Source organism: Chrysochloris asiatica, unplaced genomic scaffold, assembly GCF_000296735.1.
Source record: "Chrysochloris asiatica unplaced genomic scaffold, ChrAsi1.0 scaffold00002, whole genome shotgun sequence".
Classification (NCBI taxonomy): Eukaryota; Metazoa; Chordata; class Mammalia; order Afrosoricida; family Chrysochloridae; genus Chrysochloris; species Chrysochloris asiatica.
The window spans coordinates 51424477-51445057 of record NW_006408520.1 but is presented as its reverse complement, the minus strand read 5'-3'; the positions used below and the strand labels follow the sequence as shown (position 1 = coordinate 51445057).

Genomic DNA, 20581 nt, shown 5'->3' with positions numbered 1-20581 from the left:
TTATTGAAAGATTCTCTGGGCAAATTATTGAATGATGCAGAAAGCATCAAGAGAAGATGGAAGGAATACAGAGTCACTGTACCAAAAGGAAATGGTCAATATTCAACCATTTCAAGAGGTAGTATATGGTCAAGAGCCAATGATACTGAGGAAGGAAGTCCAAGGTGCATTGAAAGAATTGGCAAAGACAAGGCACAAAGAATTGATGGAATAAACATTGAGATATTTCAAGAAAGTGAGGCAGCACTGGAGGCACTCACTCATCTGGGCCAAGAAATTTGGAAGACAGCTATCTGGCCAATTGATTGGAAGAGATCCATATTTGTGCCCATTCCAAAGAGAGGTGACCCAACGGAATACGGAAATCATTGGACAATATCTTTGATATCCCATGCAAGTAAAATTTTACTAAAGGTAATACAAAACTGGCTACAATCATACATTGAAAGAGAACTTCCAGAGGTTTAAGCTGGATTCAGAAGAGGCCGTGGAATGACTATATCATTGCTGATGTCCAATGGATCTCGGCTGAAAGAAGAAAATATCAGAAAGATGTTTACCTGTGCTTTATTGACTATGCAAAGGCTTTTGATTGTGTGAATCATGACAAGCTATGGACAACATTGTGAAGTATCAGTATTCTGGAACACTTAATTGTGCTCATGAGGAATCTGTACCTGGACCAAGAAGCAGTTGTTCGAACAGACCAAGGGTACACTGAATGGTTTAAAATTTAAAAAGGTGTATGACAAGGTTGTATTATTTCACCATACTTATATTTGCTGAGCAAATAGTCCAAGAAACTGGCTTATATGAAGAAAAACGTCGCATCAGTTTTGGAGGAAGACTCATTAGCAACCTGTGATATACAGATGACACAACCTTGCTTGCTGAAAATGAAGAGGACTTAAAACATTTACTGATGAAGATCAAAGAGTACAGCCTTCAGTATGGATTACATCTCAATGTAAAGAAAACAAAAATCCTCACACTGGACCAATAAACAACATTCTGATCAATAGAGAAAAGATTGAAGTTGTCAAAGACTTCATTCTTCTTGGATGAACTATCAACACTCATGGAAGCAGCAGTCAAGAGATGTTTTGCATTAGGCAAATCTGCTACATAAGACCTTTTGAAAGTGTTGAAGGGCAAAGATGTCAGGTTGAGGACTAAGGTGCACCTGATCCAAGCCATAGTATTTTCAATAACCTCATATGCATGCAAAAGCTGGGCAGTGAATAAGGAAGATCATAGAAAAATTGATGCTTTTGAGTTATGGTGTTGGAGGAGAATGTTGAAAATGGCATGGGCTTCCAAAAGAACCAATAGATCCGTTTTGGAAGAAGTGCAGCCAGTGTGCTCCTTAGAGGCCAAGATGGCCAAACTTCATCTCATACTTTGGACATATTGTCAGGAGGGACCAGTCGCTGGAGAAGGATATCATGTTTGGTAATGTGGCGGATCAGAGAAAAAGAGGAAGACCCCCAGTGAGATGCATTGGCCAAGTGGTAGCATCGATGAACTCAAGCATGGCAACAGTAGTGAGGTTGATCGAGGATCAGGCACCTAACAACAACATAATCAGTGGGTGGCTGCAGACAAGTTCTCTCTGTAAAACACTCTTTTTAGTCTCCTTAGAGTGCTTTTAAAGAAAAGATCCAGTCAAAATATTGGCTTGTAGTGGTTACGAATCATGCTGCTAACCTCAAGGTCAGCAGCTTGAAACTACCAGCTGTTCCACGGGAGAAACATGAGCCTTCCTGCTCCCGTAAAGATTTACAGCCTCAGAAATCCTGTACAGGGGTCACTATGAGTCAGAATTGACTCCACAGCACATAACAAAACAACTACAACAAGTGGATCTGCTGGGCTAGTTAAATTCACAGAAAATAAGTCAGCTCAGGGGTTATAGTGACTGTTTCTTGGGATTCCAAAGAGGTAATCTTGATAGATTTTTATCAAAAGACAGGGCAATCAGGAAGCTCATTGTAAGCAAATTGAAAGCTATATTGGTGAGAAAAAAAAACAGAAAAGTTGCACCAAGGAATTTTTTCTATCATGACAACATGCTTGCTCAATCTTTGAGGGTACTAAAGATTGTCCTATAAGAACTTTGTTGGGAAATCTTACATATTGACCTAACAGCCCAGATATTATCTTTTCAGAATTTGTTTTACTCCTCAAACTCAAAGAATATTTAAAAGGAACATTATTTGAATCCCTCAAGGATATCAAAACTGCTGTTTTGATGTCAAATACACAATTGTTTGAGGAAGGGTTAGAGAGATCAGAACACTGATGGCAAAAGTGTATAGATCTAGGTAGAGGATATTTTGAGAAACAGTAACTTCACATTGATATTTTTGTCTGATCAAGGTTCCTATGATATTGTGGAGTCCTGGTATGGAGCTGTAGAATAAGCACAGGACTTCTAATCAGAAGGTTGGATTCAAATCCACAAGCCACTCCTTAGAAACCCTATACAGGATTGCTATGAGTTAGCACAGTCTCCATGGCACTTAACAACAACAACAATGATATTGTAGCAATACTTTCTGACTTATCCGCATCAATCAATATTGACAGAAACATGGTTTTTAATAGCTGAGTGATCTATACCGGATATATTCACTGTTCTAGTCTATTTTAGAACCTATTTGAAACTATTACTAATAAAAAGTTGTTTGCTTTGTTTTATTGTAAGTGGTAAGATGATGTTTATAAGTATCAGTGTGACCAAAGACTGTTGGAGTCAGTGTTCTAGTAGGAATGAACTAGAAAGAAAGGAACTGAAGGTCAGAGAATTTTCAGAGATACACTGAAAGCAGGAGAAGTTGCAGGCCTTGGTAGTAGCTGGTTTCAGAGTAGGATCACAGATCCTACTGAGAAATGGTGGAGAATAAGATCATTGGAGAAAACAAGGTTTAGGAACTATGAGGCCAAACTATTGTAATGATTATATGTGGATATAAAAGAATATGAATAGTGTTAGAGAGAAAGACAATGAGCCAGCAGCTAAAATCTTCAAACAATGAGTGGGAGTGGCTTGGAGTAATTTGAGAAACTGGTGGTTTTAGAGGAAGAATCTTTTGGAAGTAGAAACAACAGCAAAAACCATATCCCAATTTACCCTATGGCTGCCCACACCAATTTCAAGGAACAGAGTATGTGCTGGAGGAAACAGCTTCCACTTGAGAGTGCTCTCTGGGGGAAACGATGTTTGCAGGGAAGGGTTAGATTTTAAGGGAGAAATTGTTCTACGAAGAATCTAAATTAGTTGGTTACTGCACCTGAATGTTAATTGGACTCTCCACCTCCTGGCAGTGAAAGATGCGTAAAGGAAGAGATGATAGGTTATATAGTTCTTAGAATCTGACAAAAAGAGGCATATAATTTCTTCAAAAGACACCATTATTTTATTAAATTCCAAGAATGTTTCCTGAAATTTGTAATCATGTTTATATCCCTAACAACTAGAAAAATGCCTGGAGTAAATTCAGAGTATAATAAATGTTTGTTTAACCAAACTCATCTGAAGTTCATAACTGGTGGTATGAACGCTGAAGACGAAAAGCGTGTCTTAAACCCTGACACAGGGAAGAGTCGGAGATTTCTATCTTGATCTTAGTATTGGATCTGAGATGGTATTTTCAAAAGTGAAGCTAATTATAAAATTAGCATTAGCAGTTTTTTGCAGACATAGTGTGCAGTGAGAAAGGTAATAGTTGTTAGTATTCACTTTTATTCTTTCATTTTGAAGAGAAAAACCTGCCATTTAAAAACATGCAAAGCTAATTAAAGCTTTTCCACTATTTCATTATCTGAATGCAGTTGCAAATTCTGACTTAAAACTCTTATCAGAGGGAGACTCAACATTTGTCCCTGAACAGCAAATGAACATTCAATTAACACTTCAATACAAGAGTATTTTAAATAAAAATTTACTTTATTGTTAATCTCATTCTTTACAAATGCAAATACCCATATTTTAAAACCCAAAGCATTCCATCCTTTTATTCTTAGGGAGAATAAAAAAAAATTTCTTTATTTACAGGGAAGACCTGAATTTTCTGAAGTTGTTGTGAAGTTAGAAGAGTGTCTCTGCAACATTGAGGTAGGAACTTTGACTTTTGAAATATGGCCATAAAAAATCCTGTTGAGTATTGGGAAATGTAGGTGAAACAGTTCTTGTGGAAAGAACATAAGCTCATGTCCAAAATTCTATTTATATTTAACCTTCACTAAGCACCCAGGTTACAGCAACATTGGATGCAGGTACAGGGGCAAAGACAAAATTCAGAGTGAATTTGGAATCTTCATACAAATATGTTGTAATTGTTGTTAAGTGTTGTTGGTTCTTACCCATAGTGACCCTGTATAGGGTTTCTGAGGAGCAGCTGGTGAACTTAAACTTCTGCCCTTGCAGTTCAACCTGACTTTGCAGTCCAGCGCATTAACCTATAGTTCCACATGGTCAGGCAAATAGACAGAGGCATGCTTAGCTTAAATAATCATCATAGAAATATTTAAATATGACAAATATATTGTTGTTAAGTGCCATTGAGTCAATTCTGACTCATACTGACCCCAGATAGGGTTTCTGAGGTACTGCTAATGGGTTTGAATGGCCAACCTTGTGGCTGACAGTCCAGAGGTGATGCTACAGTGACACACCAGGAGTCCAACAAATGTTTTAATACAGAGTCATTTAAATGAGTTTATATATATACAAACGAAAGGTAAAATGCCACACTATTTCCCATTTATATTCGAGAAAAGGAAAAATTATCATCAAAATTGATGCGTAAATTTACTGGGAGGTATTGCTTTCACACCACACATATGTTGCATAAAGTGATATATGTTGCTAATCAGGCTAATAGAATTTTCTTCCTTAATATCAAGGAGCTGTTGGCTTTAATTTTCTCTATAATTGCCTTAATTTTCTATACACCTGGTCAGGAGATAGCATTTTAAAACAGGCAAGGGAGCTAAAGGATAAGTAGTAATGAAACAAGTTGTTTTAGTCCCAAAAGGCAAATATTATCTGAGGAGGGGAATGAAAGCCACTCTTAGCAGCTTTTAGCAACTTGTATAAATCTTCATATGAAGGGAAGGAGTTCAAATGGGGAAACATAAGCAAAATATAACCCCAAAGTTGTTGTTGCCATTGTTGTGAAGTGCTGTCGAATCAGTTCCAACCCATAGCAACCCTGTATAGGGTTTCCGAGGAGCCATTGGTGAATTTGAACTGTCAACCTTGAGGTTGAAACCAACTTTGCAGACCAGCACATTAACAGAGTCCTGGTGTGGTACTGTGGGCTAATGCATCAGACTGCCAAGTCGTTTGAATGGTCAGGTCAGTGGTTCAAGCTTACCAGCTGCTCCTTGGAAACCCTATATAGGGTCACTATGGGTTGAAATCAACTTGATGGCACTTTATTAATTCACAGCAACATTAACTCACAGCACCACGCAACAAGTTTTCTTTCCTTAAAAATACAGTCACTGGAACTTACCTTCTGTGCTATCTTTGGAACTTCTAAAGGGAAGGCTTTTTTATGTAGAAGGAAGCCTCAGTCTTTAGACATGTAACTTCTTTTCTCTTCAGTTCTGGCACTTACCCAAGTAAACTCATTGCCACTGAGCCGATTCCAACTCAGAGCCACACTGCAGAGCATTTCTGAGACTGTAATTTTTCACAGGATCAGAAAGCCTTATCTTTTTCTATGGATCAGCTGGTGGATTTGAACTGCCAGTCTTTCAGTTGACAATCTAGTGCTTGTCCTACCCTGTTACCAGGGCTCCTTGAAACATATCCAAAGCAGGGAGAATTAGTGATATACTTAGAAGAATTTCAGCAGCCCCTACTTGACTAGCGCATCTGCCAGAAACTTTGGGTTTGGAAAGATACCTTCAAGACATGAATTCCAAGTAACTTCTCCCTTTGAACTGCTGTTCTTGACTGGCCAAGGTCACTCCTGAGTGTATGTTCAATTAGGTCAAGTGATAGATTCCAGAAATAGGGACAATGGTGGGATCTGAAAACTTTCTTGTCTTGTTATATTGACCAGACTGCTCAGTGTAATCTCTCCAGAGTAAGAAAGATGAACACATACGGGTTCTATGCAAAGGAAGTTTGCTGGGCTGGGTTGTACTGCTTGATGGACCAGAGTCAACCTGAAGGAGCTTTGCTTGTTGAGTTCCATAAGACTCTATCCTTTTTTTAACTTTTTTAGAAGGAACTGCTCAGAGCATTTGCAAATAAAAAGTTGAGAAAGAGTCAAAATTTGATAAGCAGGATTCCATAATATCTTGGAATATGAACTGATATGTCATGTCAAACAAGAAGGGATTTAATAGGAATAAATATTACATCCTGACTTGAAAAAGATGCCACAGAGGAGATTCAGTCATTATATGTTTTAAGGCTCTTTTTAATATTAACTCTCCATGATACTAATCTGCAGCCATTGATTCAATCCTTACTCATAATGACCCTATATCAGCTTTCCAACACCGTAAAACTTTACAGGAGCAGATAGGCTCATGGTTCTCCTGTGGAGAGCCTCATGGGTCTGAGTTGCCAACCTTGCAGTTAGCATTCTAGTGCTTATCCTACAATGTTATCTGGGCTCCTTGATTATAGGAGGTTTAATTAGCAACCTCTTGGCACTATGAAGAGCCTATTGTTGTGGAATCCTGTCTGGAAGTTCAAATCCATAGAATTTGGACCATTGACCCCGTGGTTCAAACTGACCTTGCAGTCCAGTGTGTATACTACAGCACCACATTTATGTTACTTTTTATATCCCTATAAAACTGATGTCAGTGGCTTCATATTGTACATAATTATGTCAAAATCATTAATGCTCTTGGCTGGATTTTTTGAATGAATAAATAGTAAAGTTGACAAAAATTAAAACCAAAGCTACTCCTCTATTTTTCTTTCTTTCCCATTTTCTTCACTGTTTATTTTCTAATAATTTTTAAGTGATTTTCAATTATTTAAAAAATTTTTCTTAGACCACTTAATAATTTCCCACACTTACCAGATATGAAGGTAACCTTTATTTTACAAAACAGATATATTCTTGGGAAAGTGCATAAGCCCATTTTTTGTAAAGGGAATAATTTTACACTATGGTTTAAAGAAACTCCGCCATGGATCTTATTGCCCTAGTGAAGAATGTAAAGACTCTTTTTGATCATTGAATAAAAACCTCCTAAATATCCATTTTATAAATTTGATTTGGGCCTACTGTGCTTTCTCAAAAAAGAGCTTAAGTTTAAGGGGTGAGCTCTCAGTATATAGCTGGGTCAAAAAGTAAATTAAACTAGTCAGGTGCTGCCATCAGAGGCTGAAAAGAAAAGCCAGAAGCAAACCGAGATGAATAGAAATTAAAATCTGAAAAACCCTAGAATAGAAAGTTAAAATAAATCCATATTCTATTCTATGACTGAAAGCCTGTTGAATTTATTAAAAGATTGAAACTGCCCTTCCTTCACTCAGCTAATGTCTCCTGCATCCAGTAACAGCAGTGGGTCCCTCTCACCTTCATCTTCCTCTGATTGCCTGCTAAACCGGGGAGGTCCTGGCAGGAGTCATGTAGCAGCTTTACGGAGTCGTTTTGAATTGGAATATGCTCTCAATGCAAGGTCCTATGATGCCTGGTCCCAAGGGTAAGTGGTAATCTCAGGATAGTCTCATATTAAAACCAGATTCTGAGACCTAATCAAGATAATCACTCAATTTGATTACTATCAACAGGGGATTGATTCCCCACTCTCGCACTTTGAAAGTAGTTTTGAGCCCAATTTTTTTATAACATGACCTAAAATTACCCATTTTAGTCACAGCAATTAACTCTAGCTTAAGTAATAAACATTAAGAGGATTAAAAATAAAAAAATAAAAATTATTGAAAGGATTCTGGTGTTATCTTATGGAATCCAAGGACGATCTCTTCTGTAGGAACAGTTACTGTTTTTAAGTTTTTATTGTGAATTGAATCAAGGTTTACAGAATAGATCATCAGTTTTGTATTCAACAAACCATATACTTTGTTTCCTTTCAGACTGCAATCCCCTCCATGTATCATCAGCTTTCCCACTTCCGCCCTATGATTCAATTTTCTATTCAACCTTCTTTTCCAACCCTTCTGAATTTTGTCCTTAAGTAAATGTTGTCCTTTTGCATTTGAATAGATATGCATACCTCACTAGTATTGCCCCCTTATGTACCTATCTATTGCTTGGCTAGAAATCGAGCCTGGAGTGTAAGTTCAATTTCAGACCTGAAGGGGGACTAAAGGTCAATCTCTTTCTGGATCTTCTTAAAATTTTTCTTTTTCTTTTTTTTTTTAAATTTTGAGTTTTAAAATAATTTTGAGTTTTCTTACACATTTCCCCCACTCTATCCAGGACCTTCTAGTTGAACAATAATCCTATCAGAACAATGTGATTCCTATCAAAATGGTTAATAGTGGTAGCCCGGCAACACTTAGTTCTAATCTCAGGGTTATGGAGATGGATACTCATGTATTCCAATAGTCTACTGGACTAGTAGATTCCAAGGATCTTCAATTTTCATCACTCTTCTTTCCTCCAAACAGGAAGAGACCAATAGCTGCAATTTAGTTGCTATTAGATCCCTGTGACTACTCAGTAAAGTAGGATATGGAACACTGTCTTTGTGAACTATATGCCGTACCAATTTACCATGGTGTTCCATGACACTATGGTCTTGAGTCCCCAGGCACAGCATCTCATTCTCATGGGAACAGTTTTGAAGATCTAAGCATCAATTGTTCAGGGTTCTTCCCAGCCTATGGTGAGCTCTGCTATTTTGCATTTCCCAGCACCAGATTGGCAGTGACTTTGTTTATTTTAATCATATAATTTCCAGGAGAGGTTTAGCAGTTATCAATTGTTACAGCAATTCTACATAATAAACTACCCCAAACCTCAAGGACATAGAACCATGGGCTTTTTTTTTTTTTTTTCATGTGTCTGTGGGTCAGTCAGCTTTAATTGATGCATGACGTGTGTAGTTTGGGGTGACCTTGCCTTTAAGTTGCATGATGTCCAAGTCAGCTCATTTTAGCAGTATCAATAGTTACCTGAGAAATGTTCTTCTCATGAAGAAAGGACACAAAAAGATAAGCCCAACTTCACATGTACATTTAAAGCCATTTTGGTCAAGTTGCATCCTCTAACATTCCATTGGCAAGTAGCATAGCTGAATTGAAGATCAATAATGAGAAAATATACGGTCTTTTGTGAAAGGGACCACAATGGTGCATCTCAAAGGGCAAAGATGCAATAAGGATAAGGAATTAGGAATAAAATTTAGGATAAAATATTCAAAGTGAGAAAGAATATGATTGGTACTTTTAGGGTCAAATAAACATTTGGATCAAATATCTAAGTATATGTAGTTGGGGTAGGGAGTAGGAGGTATATTTCATTAATTAATAACAATATGCTATCAATAAGTCCTGTTGCATATGGAAACCAGAAAAGGCAGGAACTGTGAATCTGAAGAAACCCTAGAAAATATATACTACAACACATACAGACACAAAACAAACAAAACCCAGAAGGCTAGCTTAAATTCTCTTTCCTTCCAGATGAACTCCAGAGCATTTGCATACAAGTCTATTTACATATATGCAATTGTACATATAAACACTCACTCTCATACTCCACAATTAAAGTAAAAATACTTAATATCTTTAAGGTGCAGCAAAGATGATTGGGATTAGCAAGGACCTTATAACCAAAAAAATTTTGTTGATTCTGACTCATAGGAACCCTATGTTGTTATTGTTAAGTGCCATCAAGACCGTTCCAACCTATAGTGACCCTGTATAAGGTTTGTGAGCTTGAACAACTGACTTTGCAGTCCAGTGCATTAACCCACAGAACCACACAAGAACTCCATAGGGGCCCTATATCATCTACAAAATGCTACAATTGCTTTTTTAGACAAACTTACATACGTATTTCTGATCTGATTAAAAAAAAAAAAAAAGAGTTACATCTTCAGGTATGTAGAGATGGGAATCTGAAGCATGAAACCTTTAATCTGTGGAATGTCATGAAATTAAGTATCATTGGATTTGATTGATAACCAGGCAAGCTACATAATTCTTTATTGGATTCCAGTCTCTCACATAATTTCATAAGCAGCCCACAGGCCAATATTAGATTATGTTCAGTTGCATCATTGTCTTCTAATTCCATTTGCTCTTATTCTTGTAGTTTTTAAAATTAATCACAGAAAAAGTCAGATTTTGAGATTTCCAAAGCATATAGTCAAGTGAGGCTTGTCCACAGAGACAGTTGTTATAAGTATGAGCTATGAAGTCAGACAGAACTGAAGTTGAAACTACACTTTGTCTTTACCAAAGTGACATTGGCCAAGTTATTTAAGTCTCCTATGTAAAATACAAGGAGCTCTGGTAGCGTAGTCATTATGAATCAGCTGCTAACCTCAAGGTCAGCAGTTTGAAACTACCAGTCATTCTGTGGGAGAAAGATGAGGCTTTCTGCTCCCATAAAGATGTACAGCCTCGCAAACCCTGTACAGGGTCGCTATGAGTTGGGACTGACTCCATGGCACATAATCACCAGGATAAGCATTGGACTGCTAAGCTCAAGGTAAGTGGTTCACATCCACCAGCCACACCTTGGAATCCCTGTACAGAAATGAGTTGAAGTTGCCACCGTGGTACTTTAGCAACAGTAGCAACAACAATGGGTCACTGTGAATCTGAATCAACTCAACAGCAATATATTAGCTTTGATTTTTGATTGAGCATCTAATCCATGCTGAAACTATTTTATACATGTTGAATAGTCTCCTCAGTAATGTTAAAGATCCAGCTTTTATCAAGTTGATTCTTATTTATGCCAACTGCATGTATGTCAGAATAAAACTATTCTTAGCATTTTCAATTGCTGAGTTTTTACAAGTAGATGATCAGTCAGCCACTCTTTCAAGGTGTCTCTGGGTGAGTTTGAACTTCCAATATTTCTCTTAACAGCTGGTAGTGGTGGTGGTTATGTGCTGTGAAATCGGTTTCAACTCATAGTGACTCTGTCTGTATAGTGTTTTCGAGATTGTAAACCTTTGTAATAGCAGAAAGCCTCATCTTTCACCCATGAACAGCTGGTAGTTTCAAGCTGCAGACCTTGAGATTAGCAGCTCAGTTTGTAACCACTACAGCACCAGAGCTCCTTTAATAGAAGATAAAATCAACTATTTGCTGCACCCTGGGATTCCCATCGTTGTTGTTGTTGTTAAGTGCCGTAGAGTTGATTCGGACCCATAGCAACCCTGTATAGAGTTTCCAAGGAGCAGCTGGTGAGCTTGAACCATTGACCTTGAAATCCAAACTGCAGTCCAGCACATTATCCTGCAGTGCCACACCAGGACTCCACATTGAACCTTGTTGTTAAGTGCTGTTGAGTCGGTTCCAACCCATAATGACCCTGTATAGGGTTTTTGAGGAGTGGCTGGTGAGCTTGAACTGCTGACCTTGCAATTCAAAGTGACTGCAGTCTAGCGTATTTATTCCAGTTTTTATAGATGAGGAAACTGAGACTCAGAAAGGATAAGCAACTGTTACAAGCTTATGGAGAACAAGTAGGCAGCAGAACTGGAATTCTCCTGAACTTTCTGACATCCATCTGCACAGGAGGTTGCATTTTACAGAAGCTAGGTATATTTTGGAGTACTTCTTTCAGTTTCTTCTGGAAGTTGATTAGGGGAAAAATTCAGCTACTCCTCCAAAGCCTGCCTTTTCAGCTTACATCTGAAAGGCAGAGGAAGTGAATTGAGAGATCAATAGGTTCTTAAAAGTCAAAGAGCCAAAGATATGGGAACTGATGAACCAAGTCCTGCAGGACCTTGGGTTTAACAGCCTGTAAGACAATAGTTCACAACTTTGGCTGCACTTTAGAATCATCTGGGAAGCTTTTACAAATCCCAATGTCAAGAGCCAATTAAATAAAAATCTATGAGGATGGAACCAAGTCCTTGGAGGGTTTTAAAGCTTCCCCAAATCACTACCATTTATTTGATTCCAACTCATAGTGACCCTGTATTGGGTTTCTGAGGTTGTAAATCTTTATAGGAGCAGAAAGCCTCATCTTTTTCCCTCAGAGTGGCTGGTAGTTTTGAACTGCTGTTCTTGTGGTTTTCAGTCCAGTTCTTATCCTATGTGCCTTTAAAGCTTCCCAGGTGATTTCAATACACATCAGAATTAAGACACATGCTCTAAGAAAATGGCGCAATGATAAAATGTTAACCTGCCTTCTAGTCCATGGGAAGGAGATGCAGCTGATGGGATAAACTGAGGAGGAAAGCAAAGTAGAGGTGAAACAGTTGTTGTGACCGAAGGAGAAGAACATTTTGAAGTCTGATTACCTGTGGTTTCTTCCAAAAGTCCTTGTTTGTATTAGTAACCTGTGATCTATATGACATGTTGTTGTTGTTAAGTGCCGTTGAGCTGGTTCCGACCCATAGTGACCCTGTATAGGGTTATCGAGGAGATGCTGGTGAGCTTGAACCACCAACCTTGCAATTCAAACGGCTTTGCCGTCTGTCTTGCACATTAACTCACAGCACCACACCAGGACTCCAGTAACTGTTGAAGTTGCACATTTAAAGTGTATGATTTTTAGCCTGGCATTACACTTTTGAAAAACAGGACTAAGATTTGGTGTGCTGGCTCTGCTAATATTTCTAATTCTGGATCTGAGAATCCTCAGTGATGACTTCAAAATGTTCAATTTTTCATTGTAAAGTTTGCAGGTTGGAATTTTGATGTGTAGTTTTGTAGTTTTGTTTTTTGGTTGTTGATTTGTGTGTTTGTTTTGAATAGCTATTATTTTTCTTCATAAAATAAGTAACAAGGTGGGAAACTATGTGAGGATTCACCAACTCTTACTGAACCACAAATTGAAACTATCAGAAATACAGAAATTGAGGGAGGCACCCCTGAAGCTCTGCCATTTTAAAATGTTTTGTTTCTCTGGATATATTTGGAAAACTAAGCATGTGGCAGTTGCCCCTCCCGCGGGGTTTTAAATCTCCCATCTTGAACATGGATTACATCATGTATATTTAGAAATGACAAAGTGATATACAACCTTTCAGATGCAAAAACCAATTAGTGTTTGTGTGGGGCTGGGCTCTGAGAATAGAACACTGTAACCTAGTTAAGCATCCAGAAGAAGTAAACCAGAGATCCAGAGCCTGTAACTTTAAAGCAGATGCAACTGGAATTAACTTTTCACATTTCAAAGGGTCCACCAAAGGGTTCCTTTAAATAGAAAGCTTGTCTGGTGCACTTCGAATGAGATTCAACCTACATAAATTGAATATAACATAAAGTTTTAATTTATACTTAGTATTTCAGGAATACAATTGTGTAATAGCACCATGAGACTTGAAGTCTTAGGAAGAATTCATAAAAAAGACAAGTGAGGGGGTTATGATCACTTGGCTGATGTTTATCAATAACACAACTATGTTTCCTCTTTCAGCCTGCTAGTCAAATGCTCCTCTCTTTAGTCTCCCACACCTCCTACATAATTTTTTTACACTAAAACCGCCCTCAGGTTCCTTATTTCCCCTGCTAACTTTCCATGTCTGAACCTTGTAACCAGCAGTTTCAATGAGATGCTCAGGACCATTTAAAACACCCTCATAACTTGCTTCTTTCTTTCTTTTTCTGTGTATTTGCTTATTTTCTTTCTTCCCTGTGGATTTGCTTATGTTTTCATAAATCTAATGTATGTAGACTGCTTCTTAGGGTTTTCAAGGCTGTGACCTTTTATAATCAGATTTCCAGATCTGTTTTCCAAGGCACTTCTGGGTGGATTCGAACTGCCAATCTTTTTAATGCTAGTCAAGCACTTAACTGTTTGCACCAGCCAGGGACTATACACACACAAAAGCAAACACTTGGTGTTCTGTATATATCTATGAGGCCAACTTGGTTGATTGGATTATTTAGTTCTGCTCTGTATTTATTGTCTTTCTAGTTGTTCTGTCCTTCATCAAAAAAGGTATTTTAAAGTCTCAGGTAGTGTAGTGGTTATGAGTCCAGCTGCTAACCATAAAGATTTACAGCCTCCGAAATCTTATACAGGGCCACTACGAGTCAGACCGACTCCACGACACACCACCACTACAACCACCACTTAACAACAACAACTGTTATTGTGGAGTTGTATATTTCTCTTTTAATTTCTATTAAAATTTGGTTTATGTATTTTGGGGCTTTTTCAGTGGGTTGTTGTTGTTATGAAGTGCTGTCAAGTCAGGTCCGACTCATAGTGACCCTGTATTGGGTTTCTGAGGAGTACCTGGTGAGCTTGAACCACCAATCTTGCAGTTCAAACAGCTTTACAGTCTGGTACATTAACCCACAGTGCCACACCAGGACTGCTTTTCAGTGGGTAGATAGATATTTATTATGGTTAGGTCCTTTTGTTTGGATGACTCTTTAATCTTTATATAATGTCCTTTGTTGTCTTTTGTGTTGATTTTATCTTTAAAGTACACTTTATCAAAAAGTAATATTGTGGCTTTCCTCTTTCCACTATCTCAGAGTCTGTAGAGGCCTGGGGGGAACAGGACATCAAAGCCAGCAGCTCTGTCTGGAAGGCTATAGTCCAAGGCCATCTTTGCTGCCTATTCAATATTGTACTGGACATATTAGCCAGAACAGTAGTTGAAGAAAGGTAAATAAAAGGCATTCAACCTTGGTACACAGGGTTGACAGGGATGGCCAACTTAAACATTGGCTACCCAAAATGGAGGGGCTACAAAGGCAAGAAGTGACTGGCTTACAAGCTTTCAAGAGGGAGCCTACTTCCAGAGGGCACAGGAAAAGGTAGAATCTCCACTGAGTGGTTTCCAACCTGACTGGATGGGACTGATGAAAGGAGATGGGGAAAAGACTCTTGTGGTTCAATAGTGAATAATTGATATCAGGACTGATTGTGAGTGTTGCAAATGTAAAGGTAGATGTTTTGTAACAAAAGGAGGGGAGTGGTTGATCTTGCAGTCTAGGAGCAAAGGACCCTGGGACCATCAAGGGAGAAGAGCACAAGCAGAGATATCTTTCTTCTATCCAGAGAAGCAGCGATGTCAGAGATGGAGGCAGAGACGATGATGTGGAGAGATGGAGTGGCTGGGGACTTTGACGCAGGGAGGGAGAGGGGCTGTGTGCTGACAGCCAGGGGTAGACTTGAGGGATTTACCCTTTGGTTATTTGATGACGCATGAAGGGGATTGTAATCATTGCAATGAAATTAAATACAATAGGATGAATGTAAAGCTGATGTTCTCCCATGTAAACTATCATTTAATTCACAATAAAAATTTTTAAAAAAATTCAAATTGGCAAAAAATAAAAGTAGAACTCTCTATTTGCTGATGATATGATGCTACACATAGAAAATCACAAAGATTCATCAATAAAAATGACTTAAACTATGAAAGATTTAGAAAACTGACAAGGTCCAAGATCAACATGCAAAAATCAATTGGATTCCTATACACAAAGAAAAAGAACTCTGAAAAATAAATTACAAAAACAATACCATTTACAACACCAAATTCAAAAGATGAAATACTTCAAAATAAACCTAAACAAAGACAGAACAAATCTACTACAAAACACTAATTCATAAAACCAAAAGAGGCCACATACAGGGAAGCATATAGTATGCTCAAGGACGGAGAGATTTAACATCATGAAAATGTCAATATTAACCCAAATGATCTACAGATGTAATGCAATCCAGATCCAGATTCGAACATTGCTCTTTAAGGATCTAGAAAAAGTAATCACCAACTTCATATGTAAAGAACAGAGACATCAAATTAGAAAAGCACTGCACAGTAACTATGGGTTGGAATCTACTTGAGTGTTGGGAGCGACTGAACTGAAGCTCTCAGATTTGGGGGTAATTTAACTGAAGGACTGCAACTGAACTGTTGTGGTCCAGAAATTCAGGCTGCATCCAGGTCAAGCTGTGCCTTGAGAAATTTTCAGGACTGCCTCAGGGGACAAGAAACTTACAAGGTTTTTTCCTTGTACATAGCCATGACCTTTAGCTCAGTCTGCACAAACATCTAGTTGCTCTATCTCTGTTTCCCTAGCAACCACAATTTACATTCTTCTAATAAGGTCCTGCTTACTACATGCATCAACAACACCAGATGTTCTTACACTCTTTTTCCTGCCCCTAGCACCTCCCTTTAATATGTCTATAAAATAAACTTGCTGTACTTGGTCTAGGTCACAACATCAGAGTGTTGTGTCCCACATGGTCCCAACTTTACTTAATTATTTTGTTTCTGTGTCTTCCTTTTTCTTCTAATCTCCCATTGCCCCTGTTGTTGTTGTTAAGTGCCATAGAGTCGGTTCTGACCCATAGCGACCCTGTATAGGGTTTCCAAGGAGCAGCTGGTGAGCTTGAACTGCTGACCTTGTAGTCCAAATGGCTTTGCAGTTTGTACATTAACCCACAGCACCACACCAGGACCCGATGCCCCTACTCAGGTTTAATCTCTCCACATAGGACGCAAAAAAATAGTCAATGTCAGATGAAGCACTTGACAGCACTTAACAACAATTAAAGAATAACAAAGTAGGCAGCCTCACAATTCCCAATCTCAAGAGCTATTACACAGCTATAGACATCAAAACACTCTGATACTGATACAATGATAGACATGTAGATCAATGGAATGGAATTGGGAACATAGAAGTAAATTCTTTTACCTATGGACAAAAGATTTTTTGGAAAGATCCAAAACCCATTAAATGGGGAAAAGATAGTCTCTTGAACAAATGGTATTGGAAAAACTGAGCATTCATTTGTAGATAATGAAACAGGACCCATTGTTGGTAAGTGCCATTGGTTCCAACTCAAAGTAATACCGTATAAGGTTTTTAACCTGTACCTCACACCATTTACAAAAATGGATCAAAGAAGATGCACAAGAACACCCAAACTTGCAGATAGTATCCATTTGACCTAGCCTCAAAGGCTGGATAATAAGAACTTGACTAGAGGAAGATAAAAAACAAACAATTTTTGATAAAGGAAATAAGTGTAAATTGCTACAATTTGATGAACTTGACCTATTTTATGGATGTAGTAGCTCAAAATACCAACAGAGAGGGAAGGAGTCTTCATATAAAGTATCAATCTTATCCTGTCTGTATACAAGGTAGATAGGGATTGGCAATTTAAGACACTGACTACCTTAAATGAGGGAGTGATAAAGGCGCGAAGTGACTGGCTTACAATTTTTCAAGAGGGAGTTTAGTTTAAGAGTGTGGGGAAAGATAGAGTCCCCACTGAATAGTTTCTATCTTGTCTAGATGGGTCTGGTAAAAAGAGATGGGGTAAGATTCTTATGATTCAATAGTGAGTAATTGTTATCATGACTAATTGTGACTGCCACAAATGTAAAAGTAGAAATTTTGTAACAAAAATGGGGGAGTAGTTAATCTTACAGTCCAGAAACAGAGGATCTTAGGACCATCAAGGGAGAAGAGCACAAGTGGAATGTGGAACCCTATCCAGAGAAACAGCAAGACCAGAGATAGAAGCAGAGATGGGGACATGGAGAGAGGGAGCAGCTGAGGACTAGATTCATGGAAAGACGGACTGGGTGCTGGCAGCCAGGAAGTAGGCTTGCAGAATGTATCCTTTGGTTGTTCAAATTATTATATTTTTCTGAGTGTTTTTGTGTACATCTCCTCACCCCACTCCCTCCCCACACCAAGAAAAAGAAAAACGGAATGGAAGCAAATACTGTTGAATGATGTTGAACGTAGGAGATTGTAATCATTGCAACCAAACGATAGTGTAAAGCCAATGTTCTCCCAGATAAACTGTCACTTAGTTCACAGTAAAAATAAATAAATAAATACAAGAACTTGTCTGCAGCCATCCACTGATCACAGAGACATATTTTTGCCTTTTTCTACCTATCCTAGTGTATGGGGTCAATATTAAATACTTTTTTACTGTAATAAATTGGGAAATAATCAGTTTTTCTATACATACCACATTTTACATTTTTTCATTTTAAGTGAGTTAAATAGTGACTCTCAGAGTTATTGACCTTTACATTCAAATTCAAATCCATACTTGTTAAAAAATGATGAAAAACCAAATATTCAAATTTCTCTTTACTTCTCTAACACTCTTAGGACACTAAATGTCTACCTATTACTTTGTATTTTAAGCAAAAGGATAAAATTGTAGGTTTTGAAGTGTGTGGGAAGTGACTGATGCATTCATTCTATAATGAATGGAGATGTAGTCCAGGTATAAAGGATTCAAGATGCACAGATATTAAATAATGATTGTGAACTTCCTTTCTTTTGTCCTTCCTTCCTTTTTAAAATTGGTTCCCATTATTGTTGCTAAGTGTCCTCGAGTTGATTCTGACTCATAACAATCTTATATAGTGTTTCTTAGGCTTTTAACATTTTTTGCAAGAGCAGAAAGTGTCATTTTTCTCACACAGAGTGACTGGTAGATTTGAACTTGCAGCTCAACTCGTAACTCATTATGCCATCAGAGCTCCCTTTTCTTAGAGTGATGTTGTTGAGTGCCTTCAAGCCTGTTCTGACTCATAGCAAACTTGCATAAGGTTTCCAATGAGCAGCTGATAGGTTTTAGCCACTAACCTTATAGTGCTGTTATAGATCAAGCATCTGCATATGGATAGATCTGTTTATGATCTCTCTTTTCTGTTCTATTGGCTGGTTTTCCATTTCTGTGTCAATAGTACATAGTTTTAATTATAGTGACATTTTTAAAAGCTTTGATCTCTGGTAAGGCACATCCCATCTTAACAATTTTTTTTTTTTTTCTGGCTTATTTTCTTCTATACAAATTGTAAAATCTGCTTGCATTTCTCATAAAAAAATAAGATTTTTGTATTATAGATATTTTAAACCTATGGAAGGAAACCTGGTGGGACACTGGCTAAGTACTTGACTGCTAACCAATAACATATCTGTTCAGATTCACCCAGCTTCTCCATGGGAGAAAGACTTTGTGTCTATGTCTTTAAAGATCACAGCTTAGAAAACTCTGCAGAGCATATGACATATTCAGTCATAAGTTCAAAATCGACTCAGCAGAACCCAACAACAACAAGCTTATAGAACAATATGAAAAGATTTGACATTTTTATTATATTGAGTCTCCCTCCTCATTGGGTATAGCATGTTTTGTTTTAATTTGTTTAGATTTTTTTAAAGCTTTCAATAAGGTTCTCTAATTTTTTTGTTCTCTAATTTTTCTTATATGTCTTTTCTCATTTTGTTAATTGTTAGATTGATCATGATATTTGAACTAATGTGGATTCATTGCTGTCATAATATTCCCTCCTCCCCCATTCATCTATTTCCTGCTTTCCTTTGGATATATATATATATATATATTAAAATACTATGACCTCTGTTTTTATTCTTTAGTTGTTACTCTGATAACTTCAACATATTGCTTAACAAATTCTATATTAAGTGTATTTGTCCTCCTCTCAGACAAAAGATTTTAAAGCATTTTAATTACACATCATTCCCACGTTATGTATGTAATAATGTCTCAAACATTTTAGTTTCATCTTTATTTTTCTTTAATTTACACCTTTTAGAAATTATTTCATATAACTAAGATTTATTTAGGAACATGGTAGCTTTGTAGGAGAAGTATTGGACTGTGAATCACAAGTTAAGCAGTTCAAGCCCACCAGCTGCTCTGAGGGAAACAGATGACCTTTCTACTTGCACAAAGATTTATAGCTTCTGAAACTCTAAAAAAGGTCACTATGAGTCATAACCAACTTAACAACAAAGATGTTTATTCAAATTTATTTAAATGAATGAACATTTAAATAAAGTTCATTATGCTTACATTTCAAGCATTCCTCCAAGTTAATTTACCTTTTTCTAAAGTGAATTCCTAAAACTTGCTTTAGCATGACCCTCTTAATAGTAAATATGCTGGGGTTTTTTTGTTTGTTTGTTTGTTTGTATTTCAAATCTGAAGACACCTTTATTTTCTCTCTTTCTTGAAAGATATCTTAATAAATATAAATTTTTACATTTCTCGTGATTTTTCCTTATGCCTTGAAGATCACTTTTCTACATGAATCCTTGTTGATATTGAAATATCTGTTGTGAATCTTATAATTATTTCATTATTTTCAATCTCTTTCTAACCACATTTAGAAATTTTCTTTGTCTTTTGTAGTTTACAGTTTGTTGTTGTTTTTACAGTTTAACAGGTATGTATTATGAATTTATTTTTATTTATCTTGCTCAGGATTTACTGGTATATATGTGTGTGTGTGTGTGTGTGTGTGTGTGTGTGTAGGTCCATGATTCAAGCCTGCCTACTGCTCCTCAAGAGAAAGATGAGATTTCTGTTCCTGCAAAGACTTAAAGCCTCAAAAACCCTATACAAGGTCACTGTGAGTTGGAACTGACTTAGTGGCACTTAACAACAATAAAATACAAATA

At 37.3% G+C, this 20581-nt stretch overlaps 1 protein-coding gene across 1 annotated transcript in view; it reads left to right on the top strand.

Annotated features, from left to right (window-relative positions):
* TNNI3K (TNNI3 interacting kinase) overlaps nt 1–20581 on the top strand; it is a 588833-nt gene that overhangs the window by 478969 nt on the left and 89283 nt on the right. The window contains exons 22-23 of the mRNA XM_006831035.1: nt 4058–4117; nt 7517–7686. Coding sequence (XP_006831098.1) covers nt 4058–4117; nt 7517–7686 — 230 coding nt within the window. The remainder of the gene's footprint in view (nt 1–4057; nt 4118–7516; nt 7687–20581) is intronic.